This window comes from Enhydra lutris, unplaced genomic scaffold (genome assembly GCF_002288905.1).
Source record: "Enhydra lutris kenyoni isolate GAN:26980312 unplaced genomic scaffold, ASM228890v2 scaffoldscaffold76, whole genome shotgun sequence".
NCBI lineage: Eukaryota > Metazoa > Chordata > Mammalia > Carnivora > Mustelidae > Enhydra > Enhydra lutris.
The window spans coordinates 2,392,730-2,410,791 of record NW_019154160.1 but is presented as its reverse complement, the minus strand read 5'-3'; the positions used below and the strand labels follow the sequence as shown (position 1 = coordinate 2,410,791).

The 18,062-nt window shown below is 45.0% G+C and overlaps 1 protein-coding gene across 1 annotated transcript in view; it reads left to right on the top strand.

The window, feature by feature from the left end:
* The first annotated feature begins 12,581 nt into the window (after positions 1-12,581).
* Positions 12,582-18,062, top strand: part of LOC111160520 (mitogen-activated protein kinase kinase kinase 21) — a 53,558-nt gene continuing 48,077 nt past the window's right edge. Inside the window, exon 1 of the mRNA XM_022523677.1 lies at positions 12,582-13,404. Coding sequence (XP_022379385.1) covers positions 12,582-13,404 — 823 coding nt within the window. The remainder of the gene's footprint in view (positions 13,405-18,062) is intronic.

The window sequence follows — 18,062 nt, the reverse complement described above, 5'->3', positions numbered from 1 at the left end:
TAAAAAAAACACATGGTGTATCAGAACCAATGGATTAAAAAAAAGTAATGCTCAAAGGCAAATTTATAGCTCCAAATAATTATGCTACTAAAAATGCGTGTAGGAAACCACTGGTTGTCTATGAACAATGGCTACTGTCCCCCATCCTCTGAAACAATTGTTACACAACGTGTTCGTATTCTAACCTTGTATTTACAACCTATAGATAAGTTATGTAACATACACCGACGTCCTAAATATCAACAACAAAAGACCAACCAGAAATGGATAAAGGAAAAAAATAGATAGTTCATAGAAAGGGTCGTTCAAATGACTCAAACATCTGAAAAGATGTTCCGTCTCAATCACAGTAAGAAACAAAGTTTAAAATTGAGGAAAACGGGCAGTCCCTATCTGCAGTCCCTTGCTTTTTGCAAAGAGCGAAGTTCCATGTCCCACTCTGTTGAGGAGGATGTAGGGAAACATCGCTGATGGCAACGAAAAGCGGTACAACCACCAGGGGGGACCATTTAGCTAAATCCATCAAAACAGCGGTGAACACACCATTTCATTCAGTAATCCGCTCCTAGAAATGGATCCTACTTGTGTCCTGGCACTTAGGGGAAAGGCTAAAGTATGAGAATGGTCCCTGCAGCTTTTCATAACTAGAAGACAGGAAGCAACCTAAATATCCATCAAAGGACGCCATTAAGGTACAACATACAGTGAGTACTATGTAGAGGTCAGGGAGAAAGAGGCAACTTCCAGTGTTCCACTACCAAATGATACCTAGGATATACTGAGAGAAAATAGGTAGAAGATAATATATAAATACATGTATATTCGTAGGACTCTATATCTGGAGAGATACAATTTAACTCTTTGGCAAAGAAATGGACGGTGGGGAGGTGGAGGGCATGTAGAAGAGAAATTAACTCTTCCAAGTATCCTTTTGTATCCATAACTTTTAAAAAAATATGTATGCAGATAATCATCTAATCAAGAGAACAATAAACTTCTAAAAAATTTTTTTAACTTCTAGAATATTAGTGTTACTTCTAGAATATTAATGTTAGAGCTTGGAATACATCTAAGTAGGAAAAAAAACAAGGTCGCCCATACAAAGGTTAATATTAGAATCAAAATCCAGAACAAGTGGAAGATGGGCCGCATATATTTTCAAGATGTTTAATTTCAAATATTTGAGAGGCTGAGTTTTTTGTTTTTTTTTTTTTTTAGGGCATTCTTACTATTAGTCTAGAAAACCAGTTTGTCCAAGAGCATTATCAGATAAGAAAACACCCCTGAAAGAGATATTTACTGGAAGCATTCCCTCACTGAACCCTCAACTTTATCAAGTGACTGGAGAAAAGATTAGAAAGACTTCAAATAATCCTGTGATTAAATGACAACCACAAAGCCATATTTTACAGGGCACGAGACCGTTTTCAAAGGATTTCACATGGATCATCTCCTTCAGGATAACGTAACCAACCCAACAAGGTAACAGTAACACCCATAAAATCAGGGAGTTCACATCATGACACAGAAGCTGTGGCTTTAGGCCCTGGAAATTCTTGCCGAGAATAAAACTAACATTGAGGCATGAGGAATGGTGGCCACAAGAATGGATTAAACCAGAGTAGTTATAACTGGTACATTCCACTTTTGTGTTTGACGCAAGGAGAGGTCAGCTGGGCTAGCTGGAGAGTTCTGGAGACATTCCTGCAGAAATTTTCCAAAGACTGAGAAAAAGTCTTCACTTCATGAGAGAAACCTCAGCTACCTGGATCAGAACCCAATTAACCTATGCCGAAGCATGAATTAAAAAGAAATGCTTGGATTTATTTATTCTTATTTATTTTTCTTATTTATTATTTATTATTCTTCCAAGAATCTCAAAAGAGCGGTTTCATTTTGTTATTTCATTAATGCTCAATGTATTCATCAACTTCTTAAGGGAGCGGGTTAATCGTCTTCCAATTTTATAAACTAATTATAAAATTGGAGCATAGAAACAAAGGTCAGTGGTGTAAGTTGGCTTTTGTTGTATATCCCAGTATCTTTTAGGAAGCTTATGGATCTGATAACGTAAGAAAATAGATTTGATATGCAGGAACCATCATTTTCATTTTCTTTTTTTTAATGATTATTTTTTTATTTTTATTTTTTTTTAAGATTTTATTTATTTGACAGATAGAGATCACAAGTAGGCAGAGAGGTAGGCAGAGAGAGAGGAGGAAGCAGGCTCCCTGCCAAGCAGAGAGCCCAATTTGGGGCTCGATCCCAGGACCCCAGATCATGACCTGAGCCGAAGGCAGAGGCTTTAACCCACTGAGCCACCCAGGTGCCCCCATTTTCATTTTCATAATGAATAAGATAAAAAGGCACTACAGAGTAAGATTGTTCCGAGTAGAAAAGTCAACTCACAAAAGGAGACCCATGAGTCCGAGAATCAGACATTCTGATCAAGAGCATTAACTTACTGTATGTTTTGTAATGTAAATAGCAAGTTGTTTACACTTAATTAAAAAATGGCAAAAATCAACCTATTATTCTATGTTTTTTTTCACTATGATCTTAGAATGATGACTTGCTCTTTTTTAGAAAGCCATCTCTGTCCTTTGTGTCCTCTGTTTAATATTTCTAGCAGGTTAGGAAGAATTAGTCACTACATTTGAAAATAGTCCAGTAAATTATAAATAAAACTAATTTTGATAGGACAAGATGTACAAAAACGGTAACTCAGGGTGGAATGGCAACCTTCCTATCTCAGGTCCAAGGTCAGGAGCTTTGTAGCTTTTCTTCAGAAGAGATATCTTCAAGGGTTCAAAAAAGCCCTTGGCTCTGTGAAACGACTCGCGTTTTCACATTGTCGTGTTATTCAGCGAAGCAGTTAATTGTCCATTTGGGTAGCCCTGATCATAATCTGTAACTTTCAGCATGGACAGGCAAGGCTCCAGTCTTGTCCAGTGATTAAAGTTCCAGAAATTCTAAAACTCACAATTACTCTAAAGCTGAAAGCCAGCTGAAACTTGGAGAATGGTTAGTAACCCAACACACGGACTGAATCCAAAGCTTCCCCACTTCTGATACAGGCTGATAAACGTTACCTCGTCATTGTTGCCATATCATCACTGTCTTGCTATTATTACTCACTGAACCCCACATCTGTAAGCTCATGAAGCCAGAGAACCAGATGCAAGACACAAATGCTTCCTTGACAACCTCAACACATTCACAAAATTACTTCTCGCTGCTTTGCTTTGTGCTCGTGCTTCATTCCTACGATACTGAAGTCACGAGTTGGGCCTTCCAGAGAGCGTGAAAGTCAAAGTGTACCGTGAACTCCCTTGTGGTATACACATGCTCAAGTGATCTTTCTCCAGATCATTGTTGTCTGATTCCTTTATCTCCTTCCAGTTTTGTTCTGATCTGATCTCACCTTCTCAACAAGGCCACCCTGTCCACCTACCGACGAGGACATACACCTGTTCATTCCGACTCTGCCCCTATTCCTGATCCACGTTTTCTTGTTCTCCTTTTTATTTTTATGGAGCAGTTCATCAACTTCTAATAGACTATGTAATGTATTTATGTATTCTCTTTCCCATCTACTGCTTCTAAGATACAAGCTTCATCATGATAGAGAACTTTGTTGTGTTTAGTCTTATATCCCAAGTACCTTGATTACTGCCTGATACTCAAAAAAAAAACAAAGAGAAAAACAAAAACAACAAAAAAACAAAAAACAAATGTTGAATGATGAGCCTATTCATTCTCTAATTCTGTCCTATCTCAACTGTAACTTATCCATATTGTTGCTTGGTTTTATTGTAGCGTAATTCATGACAAATAAATAAGAAATCTGATGACTCCAGGGTAAAGTTAGAATTTGTGGCGTACACGCCCAATTCGGTTTGTTCAGAAAGCATTACGTTTTGAGTTGTGATATTCCCAAGAGTCTTGGCAATTACCATTCCAACTTTTAATTCTGACCTCCTTGTGAAAAATGTTTAATTTCTGTTGGCAGATGAAGTTGATTTGGGGTATAGGAAAATAAACAAAATGGAAGCAGAAAAAAAAAAGGATATATATACTTTCTGGTTTTTCTTCTAATGGGTCCTTTATGAACAGTAACTAATATTAAAACAATACAAGCTAACATTTATTAGCCCTAATGAAGTGCTGGTACTTGAATATGCTAGTCCAACAAATCTTCAAAACAATGCCAGGGTAAAGATGTATTGCCCTACCATGTTGCAGAGGAGGCCATGGAAGAACAAAGATCCAGTATCATCTAGCAAGTAATGGCAAAGTCAGGATTGGAACCCAGGACTGAGTTAACGCTTGCTGTCAATCACAGTGGCATGGTCCCTTTCTTTGTTCAGTAGTTGATGACAGGTTATACCAAATTATACCACATGAAAACACATCACACACACCATCTCCTAAATGCAATTCAAGTAAGTCACAACAGGTGACATTTGCAAAATTCCAGGATATCAATCAAAACACTTGCTGTCTTTTAAAAAAAAAAAATTGTCAGGGGTGCCTGGATGGCTCAATCGATTAAACGTCTGCCTTTAGCTCGGGTCATGATCTTGGGGTCCTGGAGTTGAGCCCCACATCGGCTCCCTGCTCAGTGGGGATTCTTCTTCTCCCTCTCCCTCTACTCCTACCCCCACTTATGCTCTTTCTCTCAAATGAACAAATAAAATCTTAAAAAAAAAAATTGGCACAGTACCAGACAGAAGCAACTAAACTGAGCTATTAATAGTCTTCTTAATGTTCTTTATTTCACATCCCAAAGTATAGGGGTCTGAGAAAAATAACTAAAAATTCTGGGAATCAATTTTTGAAACCCAAATATTTTTCCATTTTTAAAAGAATTCACACACACAGTTCCTGGGGAAATATTTTTTTCCTCTCCCTTCCTTCCTGCCTCTCCAGGGTTTGTCACTTCTGGCTATGTCCAGACACCCAGCCCATTTTTGAAGTTCTTTCTAATCTGTCTTTTTTCTCAACTCCTCCCAAGAAAACACACTTTCCTGCAGTTGAGTAAACTCAGTGGCCAGTGTCTGGGAACCTGGAACAGTGGTTGCAAACAATCTCTCTTCTCACTGACCTCCTCTATCTTCCAACTGCTCTGTCATTCCACACGTTCCACAAAATATGGCCGTCTCACATGGCTATTTTCTCGCACCTGTTAGTCTTGGCTCTCAGACCCTTGATGGCAGGGACGGCACTAGATGAATTTTCACCACCTTACCTCCTCAACCCTTGTTTATTCCATGGTAGACCACATCTCAGCTCTCCTGAAGCTGAATTTTTACATGTCAGCAGCCTTCTCTACCCGCCCAAGAAAGGGATGATCTTCTCGGCTGTTAGCTACTGAAGTTCTTTCAGGAAGGAAACTGGAAATCAAAGCAGGTGGGAGAGTCAACATGACTCTCTCAGCATTTTTTAAAAGATTTTATTCATTTAATTGACATAAAGAGCACAAGGAGAGGGAACAGCAGGCTCCCCGCTTGCTGAGCAGGGAGCCCAAGGCAGGACTTGACCCCAGGACCCGGGGATCATGACCTGAGCTGAAGGCAGACACTTAACTGACTGAGCCACCCAGACACCACTACTCTCTCCGCTTTTTGTCTTTAAGTCTAAGCTAAGGCAAAGCCCACGACAAAAAGCCCACTTTTCTGGTTTAATGTGAGGGTTTTTTCTATTTTGTGGATTCATTGCCTTTACTGCCATATTGTTGAAATGTCCCAGTTTTGCCTGTACTGTCCAGCAGTAGAATAGGGTATTGAGAAAGGGGTCTAATGCCCTATTTAAATAAAAGCCCCATTTAAAAAAAAGCTTTTTTTTTTTTTTTAAATCTTCTCCTTAACTAGGACAACTCTAAACTCAAATCTCAGGACCCCTTTACATGCCTACAAATTATTGAAGACCTCAAAGACGTTTTGTGTGTCTGTATATATTTTGTGTATTTGTGTTCTAACTACCAGTAATTTCCATGTTGGAAATTAAAAACTGAGAAAATCATAAAATATGCATTTATAGCTTTATTTTAAAATAATAACAATAAACCCATTACATGGCAACATGTAATACATTTCTATGAAAGAAATATTTTTTTTTCCCAAACTGAGACATATAAATAAGTTGACTGGTATCACTTCAGATTTTTCTAGATCTTTTTTCCACCCGGCTAAATAGGAGATAGCTGCATTCTCTTCTATGCTTCTGCATTCAACTTATTGCAAAACATTGTGCTGCTTGAAACATACAGAGAAATTCCAGCCTCATACAGATAAGCGATTAGAAAAAGCAGAAGCATTTTTCCATTTTTGAGGTAATTATAGATTTCCATGCAGTGTAAGAAATCATGCAGGGAGACCCTGTGTTCCCCTCTCCTAATTTCATCTAATGGTAGCATCTCCCATAACTACGATATCACACAAACAGCAACACATAAAGTCCAGTGAACTGACCTGGGTTTTAACATGCATTCATCCATGTGTGTGCATGTGTGTGCTTGTATGTGTATTTACAAAATCTGTGCCATTTTTTCACATGTGTACAATCATATGACCAACACCCTAATTAAGACACAGAACAGTTCCATCCCACGGATCTCTCCTACCACTCTTTTATAACAATATCTCCTTCAGGGCGCCTGGGTGGCTCAGTGGGCTAGGCATCTCCCTTTGGCTCAGGTTGTGATCCCAGGGTCCTGGGACTGAGCCCTGCATTGGGTTCCCTGCTCAGAGGGGAATCTGCTTCTCCCTCTTTCTTTGCCCCTTGTCCTGCTCATGCTTTCATGCTGTATCTTAAATAAATAAACAAAATCTTAAAAAAAAAAAATAACCAGAGTCATTTTCCAATCTCTTTCTCCACTGCCCTAACTCCTAAACACTGTTAATCTTTTCTAAGGCAGACGTGTTTTTCATAGCCTTCTCAGAGAAATCATGGATACTCTCTAATACTATTCCAAAACTGGACAAGTGGTGCTCTTTTAAAGACTTTAGCTACAATATAGAATCTGAAGTCATTATTGATGAATCATAATCTGCTTTGAATGGTTCTCTTTTTCCATTCATGATTTTGTGATACCAAAAATATATTGGTCTTTGGGAAAGTATTAGTTCACGGAGCTATACAGATCTTTCAAATGTTGGTTTTGTTCCTTACATAATACCAGGAAATTGATTAATATTACTACCAATCCTATCAGAAAAGTCTTTAAGTATTTGGGAAGTTATGGAGCTCATGAAAGCTGCTGAAGTTTTCCAAAATCCTGATTTTTGCTGGGAAGCTCAAATTTTATCATTGGAAACTCAAAACTTATCATTTTACCAGTGGTTTTCCATGAAATAATAGTCTTGCTCTGTTCATTTTCTAGGAAGTGTGTCTGCATAAGGACAATTTGTTTATCACTCATTCTTCAAATAAAAGTTGTATTCCAATGACAAAAGTGACTAGGTCAACATTGAACTCAAAGTATCACCCAAGTGCTTTTTTCTTAAACAGTCATCGTATTTGGGTATGCAGCAGAATTGTTTTATATATCCTTTTCATTATGTCACAGTGACTATTAAAGACCTATACTCAAGAGTGAAGATTTGGGGCACCTGGGTGTCTTAGTTGGTTAAGTGTCCAACTCTTGATTTCAGCTCAGGTCATGATCTTGGGGTTGTGGATCCACCCCACCATGGAACCCCCCATCAGGCTCCATGCTGGGAAGGGGGTCTGCTTGAGCTTCTTTCTCTCCCTCTCCCTCTGCCTCTCCTCCCCACCCACGCCCAAGAGTGTGCGTGTGCATTCGTGTGCTCCCTCTCTTAAAAAAAAAAAAAAAGTGAAGCTTTAATTAATAGTTTTTACTGCTTTATCAAGGATATTTCAAAGCAAACCTGACATTTTTTTTTCTTTTACTGCAAGTGTGTGACATTGAAGAATATAGTGACTGCTTGGGCAAGCCGGTGTCACTGCCCTGATTTGCTGCACTAACCATCAGTGCAAATGTCAACACAGTGAAAAAGGCAAATAATATTTTGGTATAATTATGAAAATAATTTTAACCTTGTGAACCCCCGTGAAACAGGGATCTCTTGAGGCACCCAGACCACACTTTGGGAACTGTTGACCTAAGACCACAAGGGTAGTGGTAATTAATTGGAGCAAGATTCCCAAAGAGAAGATGATTCTTCAGGTCTGGTTCTCCTTCTGGAACCAACCCTGACAGATACAATTTTTCAAGAGCACCATTCCATATAGCTGTTCCCCGTTTTCCCTAACATTAACCTATTCTCTTCTTTGTCTGATTCCTTTTAATTTTTCCCTCTTGATTATTTTTTCATCTTCCATTTAAATGTGTCTGTCACCAAAGCTCTGTCTTAGCACCCTGACTTTCCTGTGTTATGATGTTCCTGGAAGAATGTACTGGGCTAGACAGAGTGAGCATGGGTATAGCACATATGTCTAGGTAGTGCTAGTTGCCCAAGTGTAAGATTGGGGGAGGTGTTTAAAAGAAAAGACACTACAGTAACAAGTCATGAATTTTAGGATCATCAAGCCCGGGTGTATCCCATCAGGACAGTCTGCTGCTGAGAGGTCCCAAATGGGGAAAAGGTCCCAGGGGATCACAGTGCTGGAGGTTCCAGGAGGGTCTAGAGAATAAGTCCTTGAACTGTAGTCACTTGGTCCTCCTGTTAGTATCAGTTGTGTGAGTCAAATGAGGGCTCTGGTTTAGCCAAGTTAAAAAGCTTCGCAGGGTGCCCAGGTGGCTCAGCCGGTTGGGCATCTCCAGTTGACTCAGGTCATGATCTCAGGGTCCTGACACCAAGTCCTGCGTCTAGCTCCCTGCTCAGTGGGGAGTCTGCTTCTCCCTCTGACCCTCCTAGCCCCAACTTGTGCTCTCTCGCTCTCTCTCATAAATAAATAATATCTTTTAAAAAATAAAAGACTTCACAGACTCATCCATCTGGAACTGGAGAGGCACGAGGAGTCTGCCAGGGTAAACAGAACTGTCACTCCGCTCTCATAGGCCTTCCAAGTAAAGGGCACACAGGAGGTCCTCCCGCTTTCCGTACAACCTAGAATAGTTCTCTAGAGCGTGAGACATCGCCTTAGAAAATTACTCCCCAAATTCAATTCCCTCCGCCCCTGGTCTCCTTTTGGAGTCCCTGATTTTCTGATATTCCCATTGTATGACTAGGTGCCCCCAAGCCGTCCCAAATTCAACACATCAAAAATAACCCTAAAACCATTTTCTAGGTCATTTGACATCACTACCTTCCACCTACTTGCTTAAGTGAGAAACCCGGGTGGGCTCTGCTTGAACCCTTCCCCACAGGCCCTTATCCACAATTCTAAAACCAAAAGACTCCGAAAACGAAAACTGATTGCTAAGGTGGCATCAGAACTCACTGGGCAACAAAACTTACTTTGAAATGACACGAGGCTCTTTGTGGTCTTTATTTACCTCACTTGGTGAGATTACTTTAACATCTGGGCGCAGAAATGCCAGTGTGTTTGATCGTGGGGTGCGGTCCCATCCCCAACTGGAAGAGTTTATATTAAAATATGTACTATATTATTAAAATTCCCCCAATTCTAAATTCTGGGATGTACCTGGACCCTTGAGTTTGGGATGAGGGGCCGTGGGCCTGTAATTGGTGACCAAGTCCTTTTGCTTCTCTGAACACATCTGGCCCCCGTTTCCTTCCCAATACCAGCGCCATAACTTCTAGGCCCCCTTAATTCTCCCTTTTACTGTCTCGGGAGTCTCCCTCCTGGTTCTCTTGCTTCCCACCCTGTCCTAGTCAAACCTATTGTTTCCATATTTGCTCATTTCATCTCCAGGCAGTTTCAGTTTAATCCTGTCACCACTTGGTCCTAAAGCATCAAGGCTCCCCACCCCCCCCAGCCATGCTATTTCCCACCTCATTCATTCCAGGATGACCTCCTTGATATTTGCCATAGCCATGTGCCAACTGTACTATTTTAATTGTTTTAAGTCGAGTCATCTTTTTTACTTCATTTGTTTGCGTAAGAATCTTAATTTCATTGCTGTCAACGTAAAACCCATCATGCTAGTCATACACAGAAGCCAACCCTGAGTGTAAGTGCTAGAAAAACAAAATGACTAGAAACTATGTTTGCCAGAGGGGTTGACCACAGACAGACCGGACTGCTCTCTTTACTGAAAAGGTGTATCAATTATAAGAGCTAATATATATTGAGAACTTAATATGCGCTAAGCACCTTGCACCCTTTCCATCCATTACCTGCTTCGGTCTTCCCTATTCCCCCCTATACTATTCTTATTATTCCCATTTTACAGATGAGGAAACTGAGCCATAGGGAAGTAAAGCAACATGTTCAGGGTCACACAGCCAGTCACAGTATCATCTGAGGGACTGTAAGTAAACTGGAAAGGCAGTGAGTTTCTCGTTGTGCTACTATAGGCTCTATCCTCATAAAACCCAAATAGTCACTCTGTTCTCTGTTCTCTGGTGGTGAGACTTCAGGAGACTCTGGCTCACTACAGGGCACTCTCATTTCTTTGGAATTTTTATAATTGGGCTTTCTTCTTTCTAGTCTCATCGCTTGCCATGGTGATCTTTCAGCTCTAGCAGTACCCTGAGCCCGATATTTATTTGTTCTATCTTGCTTTTGCTCACAATGCCTAGGATGACCTTCTTCCTCTTTTTTTTTTCTTCTTCTTTTTTTTAAAAGATTTTATTTATTTATTTGACAGAAAGAGATCACAAGTAGGCAGAGAGGCAGGCAGAGAGAGAGGGAGAAGCAGGCTCCCCACTGAGCAGAGAACCCGATGCGGGGTTCGATTCCAGGACCCTGAGACCATGACCTGAGCCGAAGGTAGAGGCTCAACCCACTGAGCCAGCCAGGTGCCCCTTCTTCCTCTTTTTATTAATCCTAGCCATACTCAGCTCAAATGACACACCACAAGGCATTTCCCAGTGACCCCAGGCAAAATGAAATGCTTCACCTCAATCCCAGGAAAGCTGGTTCATTCTTTTGCTGTGGAAGTTTCTCTTTTCTCTTACCACTCTCTAAAGAAGGGGCTTTGTAACCTCCAGTCCTTAGCATAGGATCTTACACAGGGTATGGACTCAATAAACATTAGTCAAATGAGAAGTGCTGACACCTGGAGCGGTTCTTCCCACATCTTCATCAATATAGAGCGGAGCTCCACGTCTGTACAGGCTTGTCACGATCAGGGCAGAACCTGTAAATGGGGGTAGAACGGGGATCATGGAGGCGGAGAAGGGAGTTTCCGTGAGTCTGGGCTGGGCACTGCTGCCCTTTCAGCAACGCAGGGAGAGGAGGTGGGCTTCTACCCCTCCAAGATGATTAAAAAAAAATAATAATAATGGAAAAAATGACAGAGAAGAAAACACGTACATACAAGAAAATCCCAAAGCTCCTCCTTATCGCTAGACTTGAAACGATCCGTGCCCCCAGACATCTAAGCTTCCCTTCCCATCCGTGTTAGGAGGCCACCGTTCCCGCACCGAGCGCACCGAGACCGGTGGAGGTCCTGCTCCGGAATGTTCCTTCGCACAACTGGTCCTACGCGCAACGCCAGGTGCGCCGCGGTGAACCGCCGGCGGGCGGGCCGGGGGGCCTCCGGAGTCCTGCGGACCGACTCTCGCTTTTCTCGCGGTTTATGCGAATACGGACGGCTCAGGACTCGAGCACGCAGTCGTGGCCAACGCCTCCTACACTTGCACCTGCGGCTTCACAGGAGACAGGCGGTCCTTCCCCACTCGAGGGAGCAGTAAAGGCAACCGCTAGGTGACGCGCCACGAGAACGAGCCTCGGGCCTGTACCACCTGCAACTCACGGCGCGGCGATGGGTCGTCCGGTCAGTTCCGCGCGGCCGGCCGGGGTTCGAACTCCCGCAGACGCGCACACCCGTCTGGAGACGCGCTCCGCCGCGTTCTGCAGCCCGTCCCGGGTGCACAGGGACTCTCCCTGGACGGCCACCTACTCCTTCGCGTCCCGCTCCAGAGCACCGAGTCCTCTTCGCCGGGGCTCTGCATTTTAGAGGATCGTGGGCTCCCCACAGCCTTTCCCTTGGCTTGATTTTTCTCGAAAACCTCGTGCAGCCGCGGCCTGTTCCGCCTCCCTGGCCGAAGGGGTGCGGTGCACCCAGCCAGCGAGCAGCGGCGGCGGGCGGGGACCCGCGGGTCTGGGCGGGCCCCGAGGGGGCGGGGCGGGCCGGCGCGCGGGGCGGGTCCTGGCCGGGCGGGGCGGGGCGGGGCGGCCGGAGGGGCGGGCCTGGGAGGCGGCGAGGCCCAGCCACAGCCGCAGGCCCGCCGCAGGCCCAGCGCGCCACTATGGTGCGACAGCGCCCGCGGCCGCGGGGACCGCTGCAGCAGCAGAGGCGGACCAGGCGGAACGCGGGCTGAGGCCGGGGCCTCCGGGTGGCGGGGCCTCCGGGTGGTGGGCCCGCGAACCCCCGCGTCCCCGAGCCCCGACTCCCCCTCCTTGCCGGACCATGCGCGCCCCCAACCGCCCCGGAGGCTGAGTCCGTCTGCCCGCGCCGCCGTCGCCCTCCCGGCTGCCCCGCCATGGCCTTGCCGGGCGCCGAGGGCGCGGCTGACAGGCCGGTATCCCCGGCCCGGAGCGCCCCCGCCGGCTCCGCGTCGTCGTCGTCCGCCTCCTCCGGCGGCTCGGCCTCCGCCTCGGCCTCGGCGGGCGCGGGGCTGTGGGCCGCGCTGTACGACTACGAGGCGCGCGGCGAGGACGAGCTGAGCCTGCGGCGCGGGCAGCTGGTGGAGGTGCTGTCGCAGGACGCCGCCGTGTCGGGCGACGAGGGCTGGTGGGCCGGCCAGGTGCAGCGGCGCCTCGGCATCTTCCCCGCCAACTACGTGGCGCCGTGCCGCCCGGCCGTCCTCCCTGCGCCCCCGCCGCCGCCGCCGCGGCCCGGCTCGCCCGCGCACGTCGACTTCGAGCGGCTCGAGCTCCGGGAGCTCATCGGCGCGGGCGGCTTCGGGCAGGTGTACCGCGCCACCTGGCAGGGCCGGGAGGTGGCGGTGAAGGCGGCGCGCCGCGACCCGGAGCAGGACGCGGCGACGGCGGCCGAGAGCGTGCGGCGGGAGGCGCGGCTCTTCGCCATGCTGCGGCACCCCAACATCATCGAGCTGCGCGGCGTGTGCCTGCAGCAGCCGCACCTCTGCCTGGTGCTCGAGTTCGCCCGCGGCGGAGCGCTCAACCGCGCTCTGGCCGCCGCCAACGCCGCCCCGGACCCCCGCGCGCCAGGCCCGCGCCGCGCGCGCCGCATCCCCCCGCACGTGCTGGTCAACTGGGCGGTGCAGATCGCCCGCGGCATGCTCTACCTGCACGAGGAGGCCGTCGTGTCCATCCTGCACCGGGACCTCAAGTCCAGCAACAGTAAGTGGGCCGGGGGTGGGGGGTGGAGGTGGGGGGACGCAGCCTCGCCCCGCGAAGCCCTCCTTGGTGCCAGTCCTGGGCCAGCCCCTCCCGGCCTTGAGCCAGGTGGAAGGAGGCGGGGGGTCAGCCTCCCGACGCCTGCAGCACCCTCTGTGCCCGCTTTCCGGGGCCCGGAGGTCCAGCTGGACCTTGGTTACTTGCCTTGGGGCGGGTGACGCTTACCTTGACTTTGCTTTGTTGCTTTTTGGGCGCCTTTTAAAAAAAAAATGCAGATCAGACTTGCTTGCTGACTACACAGTTGTAAAGTAGCTGGATCTTCTAAACCTCAGGGTGCTCTTTGGCCTTTAGGTACAATAAGTGGGTCGTTTTGTGCAACTGCAAACCGAAGCCTTCCTGAGATTGTGAGGAACCCATGACCCTCCTTCTCTACTTCATCAAACTCCTCCTTTCCTTCAGCTTTACAGGTGCTGAATTGAGGTCGCTCTTTACACTTTAAATATGGCTTTATGTCCCCTGACATTTCCAAAGCCTTTTCACTCAGACATCTCTGCCCACGAAGTATGCTTCTCTCCTTCGTTTGGTGGCTTGAGTGTTGGTGGACCGTCTCCAGGCAAGAAACAGCCGATTAGGCCAGCATGCACATGTAGGCTTAGACATGCGTGGGGTCCTTGCACAAGTACTTGAACTCTTGAAGACCTGGTCTGTATCGTTTACTTTGTTTATAAACTAGGGTGGATTTTCTAGCTGTCAATAGAGAACTGACAAATGAGCTAAACCAAATCCTATTAAATTTCACCTCTTTATAAAAGACCTAATGGGATCCTCGTTTAAAGTTGGTTCTTGAACATTGAAGATCACCTCGTACATAGTCTCAGGATGGGATGAAATCGCATGAAAGATTAAAAATGCAGCCAGAGCTGGCATTGGCCTACCACCGCCGCATGTCTTTCAACCTGGTAAAACCTGCTAGGACAGGCGCTAACCTAAAGGGAAACACTGTCCTTCCCCAAGTCTGCAGGAAGAAGAGTGACAAGAAGAAATGATGTATTTGTTTCATGTTTGTGTACATTCTTTTTCCTATTCGAAATTCTTCCGCTTGGAAAGTTAACTTGCAAATGATGAAGGTGGCCCTTTCATTGTGGGAATCGGGTTACTTAAGTGTTGGTAACTACATGTAAGCATTGGATACTTGCTTTGGATTTTATTTTATGCCTCCTGCTAACCCCCAGTATAAATTATAACCTTATAATTTAGACGACAACTGGTCAAGTGTCAGAAGCAGATTCAAACAAGATATGGCATTAGAGAGTGGCAGTAGTAGCGTGTGTTCTTAGAGTTCGAACAGAGGACACATAAAGGACTCCAGAATTGTTTACTTTTGGACTGTGGGATGATAAAGACATAGCACAGTTTTCAGTATACTTATTTTTGTCAGTGCTTCAGCCCCTACAGCTGGTGCTTATTTCCTAAAATGTGCTTTCAGTGAACAATGTGTTTAGCTTGCTACCACCGAGCAAGGCCTGCGTGCCCTGTGGGTCCTGTAAGCTCTCTCACCAGTGATGTCCTGCAAGCCCTTCTCTGCTGGTTATATTCTGCAAAACCAGGTTATTTTAAGGACAGCAAAAAAGAGCATCATTGCTTGGGCAGTCTTGGCATTTGTGGCAGTTCTGTGATATACATGGACCTGGCTTCTGCAGACCGATTCTGTTACAAGACATCAAATTACCAACACAGGCAAACGGTTAGGGTTAGACTGATCCTTAGGCCAAAAGAGCAAAAGGGCCTGTAACGATTATTTTTTTCATTACTTTTAATTGGTTTTGTTGCGTTTTGATAATGCCTGAGGTGAGGTCCCTATGATCTGTCCCATTGGCATGTTTGCTAATGTTCCTAAACACATAGAAGGGTAGATTAATCCATGTTCCAATATAACCTTTTTATATGAATTAAGAACTTTCAAAGTATTAATACTATTAAATGGGAAAAAAGAAATATCATGACCCTGGAATAAGAACATGGTTAAATGGTTTTTATTGACAGCAGGAGACTTGAACAGCAGAACAGAGATGGTAGATATGTCATTTGGAGGTGGTTATTTGCCGCAACTTAGTTTTTTGAAAGACTTTACACGCTCAGAAGAAATTGCCGAACTTGCTGGAGCATTTTAATTTTTATAATTGTCAAGCAAGGTCGCCTTTGCTTTAAATTTTTGCACTTTGAAAAAGACATAATGGGCTTGGTCACTAGCCTAGCCAAATATTTGTTACAATATGACCATTACTATAGTTTTTAATGACTATAACAGGCACATTTTGCATAGAGCCTAAAATGTGCACATCACAGTGCCCAGCACAGTGCCTTATCCTCTCTCTCTGGTGTTAATTCAGCGAATAAATGTGGACACTTTGGGACTTCTCTTGTGGTACATGAAACCATGACTTCTTGTTCAGACTTTTGAGAACAGCAGAAACCCTATTACAGTGTGTTTTGTTTGAATTTATTGGTTATTTGCTAATGGTGGTAGTAAGTTAATGATAATGTAAACAAGGTTTTAAAAATCAATATTGAATTTTATCTTCGTTCTGGAGTCCACAAAGAGCCAGTGTAAAACGACCTGGAGCCACATTAGTTGAAATTATTGTTTAAAACAAATGTTTAAGTTTGTCCTAGGAAGATATGGTTCTTGACATGTTTTCTTTCCTCTTTTCTCTTTGGTCTTCTTTTAAGTTTTATTGTACGTGGGAGACAGTGTTTATGTTGAAATAAGAGCTGTGTTTTGATGGTACAAACAACTTTGTTCCTTTTCTAACAGTAAGAGATGGAAAGTTGAACCCAATGACCAAGATTTAAGCATCATTTTGCTTAAGTGCTAGGCCCTGGCACTCCCTGGATGAGAATTGTGTAGAAAATACTGTGCTAAGTCTGTCTATGTGCAACAACAAGAGAGGAGTATGAAACAACGCTGGGTTCCTGTGAACATGGCCAGTTCTCTGTGCATGCAGGGAAGAAAGAAAAATCACTGTGCATTTGTTCAATATGTCTTGAGCCTCCCCTCACCCCCCAGCCACTTCTGGACCCTGGGGACACGGGGGCGAACCAGATGACCGCATCCCCTTTGGCATCGGGCATAGTCTCGTGGGAAAGCTAGACGGTAGCCATGCAGTGTCAGATACTAGTAAGCATCGTGGGGGTAGATGGTGGTGGGGCCAAGGATGAGGACGCCCGTGAGACTGGGTGGCGGACAGAAGACGCTCTGAGGAGTGACACAGAGATGTGGGTGAGGAAGAAGGAGAAGTCCAGCGAAGATCCAGGCAAAGGGAGGGTAGAGGGTAAGGACCCTCACTTCCTGGGGAGTGGAGGGAAAGCTGGGAGGCTGAAGCAGAGAGAGGAGTAGAGGTCGTCACTGTGGGGCTTCTGGCCGTGACCTACGGGTGTCCCACTCTCAGTGCCATCTGTCCAGAGCCTGGGAGAGTTCTGTACAGAGGACAGGTGGGATCTGATGCTGTGTTTACAAGATTCCTCCGGCTGCTCTGAAGGATGGACTTGAAATTGGCCCATGTAAAGGCTGTCGAGGTGGCACCCTTCAAAGAATGTGGTGGTTTCACCCAGGGTACTAGGAACGGGGAGTGGTTTTCAGGGAAGTTACCAAGGAGGAGTGAAGATAAACTAGTATGGTATGTGACTTACTGAGGCTGGTTTGAATTATTAGAATTTAGTCTGTGTTTTTCTGGCATAATTCAGTATTGAAAGAAGATTGTGTGGCATAATGTGTTTTTTCTGTTGTTTTGTTTTGTTTTGTTTTGTTTTAATAGTGCTTACTGTGTTGTACTGGTGGTGGTGGTTTTAGCAAAAATAAACATTCCAGGAGAAACTGAACCACAAATTTTATTTTTTAAGATTTTATTTATTTATGTGACAGACAGAGATCACAAGTAGGCAGAGAGGCAGGCAGAGAGAGAGGAGGAAGCAGGATCCCCACTGAGCAGAGAGCCTGACTCGGGGCTCCATCCCAGGACCCTGGGATCATGACCTGAGCTAAAGTCAGAGGCTTTAACCCACTGAGCCACCCAGGCACCCCTGAACCACAAATTTTGATCCCTACTTACTTTTATATTTTTATTTCAATGAGTAAGCACCTTTTTAGCTTGCTTTTTTTTTTTTAAGCCTTCTGGGGGAATAATTCTTATATGTATTATTATCTACAATGGCATTTACAGTCGATAAATAGACATAGTTACATTTAGTAGCAAATGCAGTTTAGAGCTCTTACTAAAACTACAAAAGGGATATAATTTTTTGAAAAAATTTTCTCATTAATACAGTGTAAATAAAGGAACTATTTGAGAAAATTATAGGAAATGTAATCTCCAAATAAGGTGCTTAAATAGCTCATTGAGGTGATTTGGAGGAACTATTAATTACACTGTTATCAGTTAAAAGACGCACGTCTTCTTTCCCCTCTCGTCGGTTCTTTTATTGCAGACGTGTAGCTTCATGCCACGGCCCCTTCCCACTCCAGGGGGCACCAGGAGGTCAGCACAGATGCCCCAGTGATGGCAAAAGCTAACCTGCTTCTTATAAACAAAAAAGCTAAAGGATATATTTTTAGAAGAATAGCTATGACAAACGGTCCCCACGTCATCCCCTACCATTTTCAT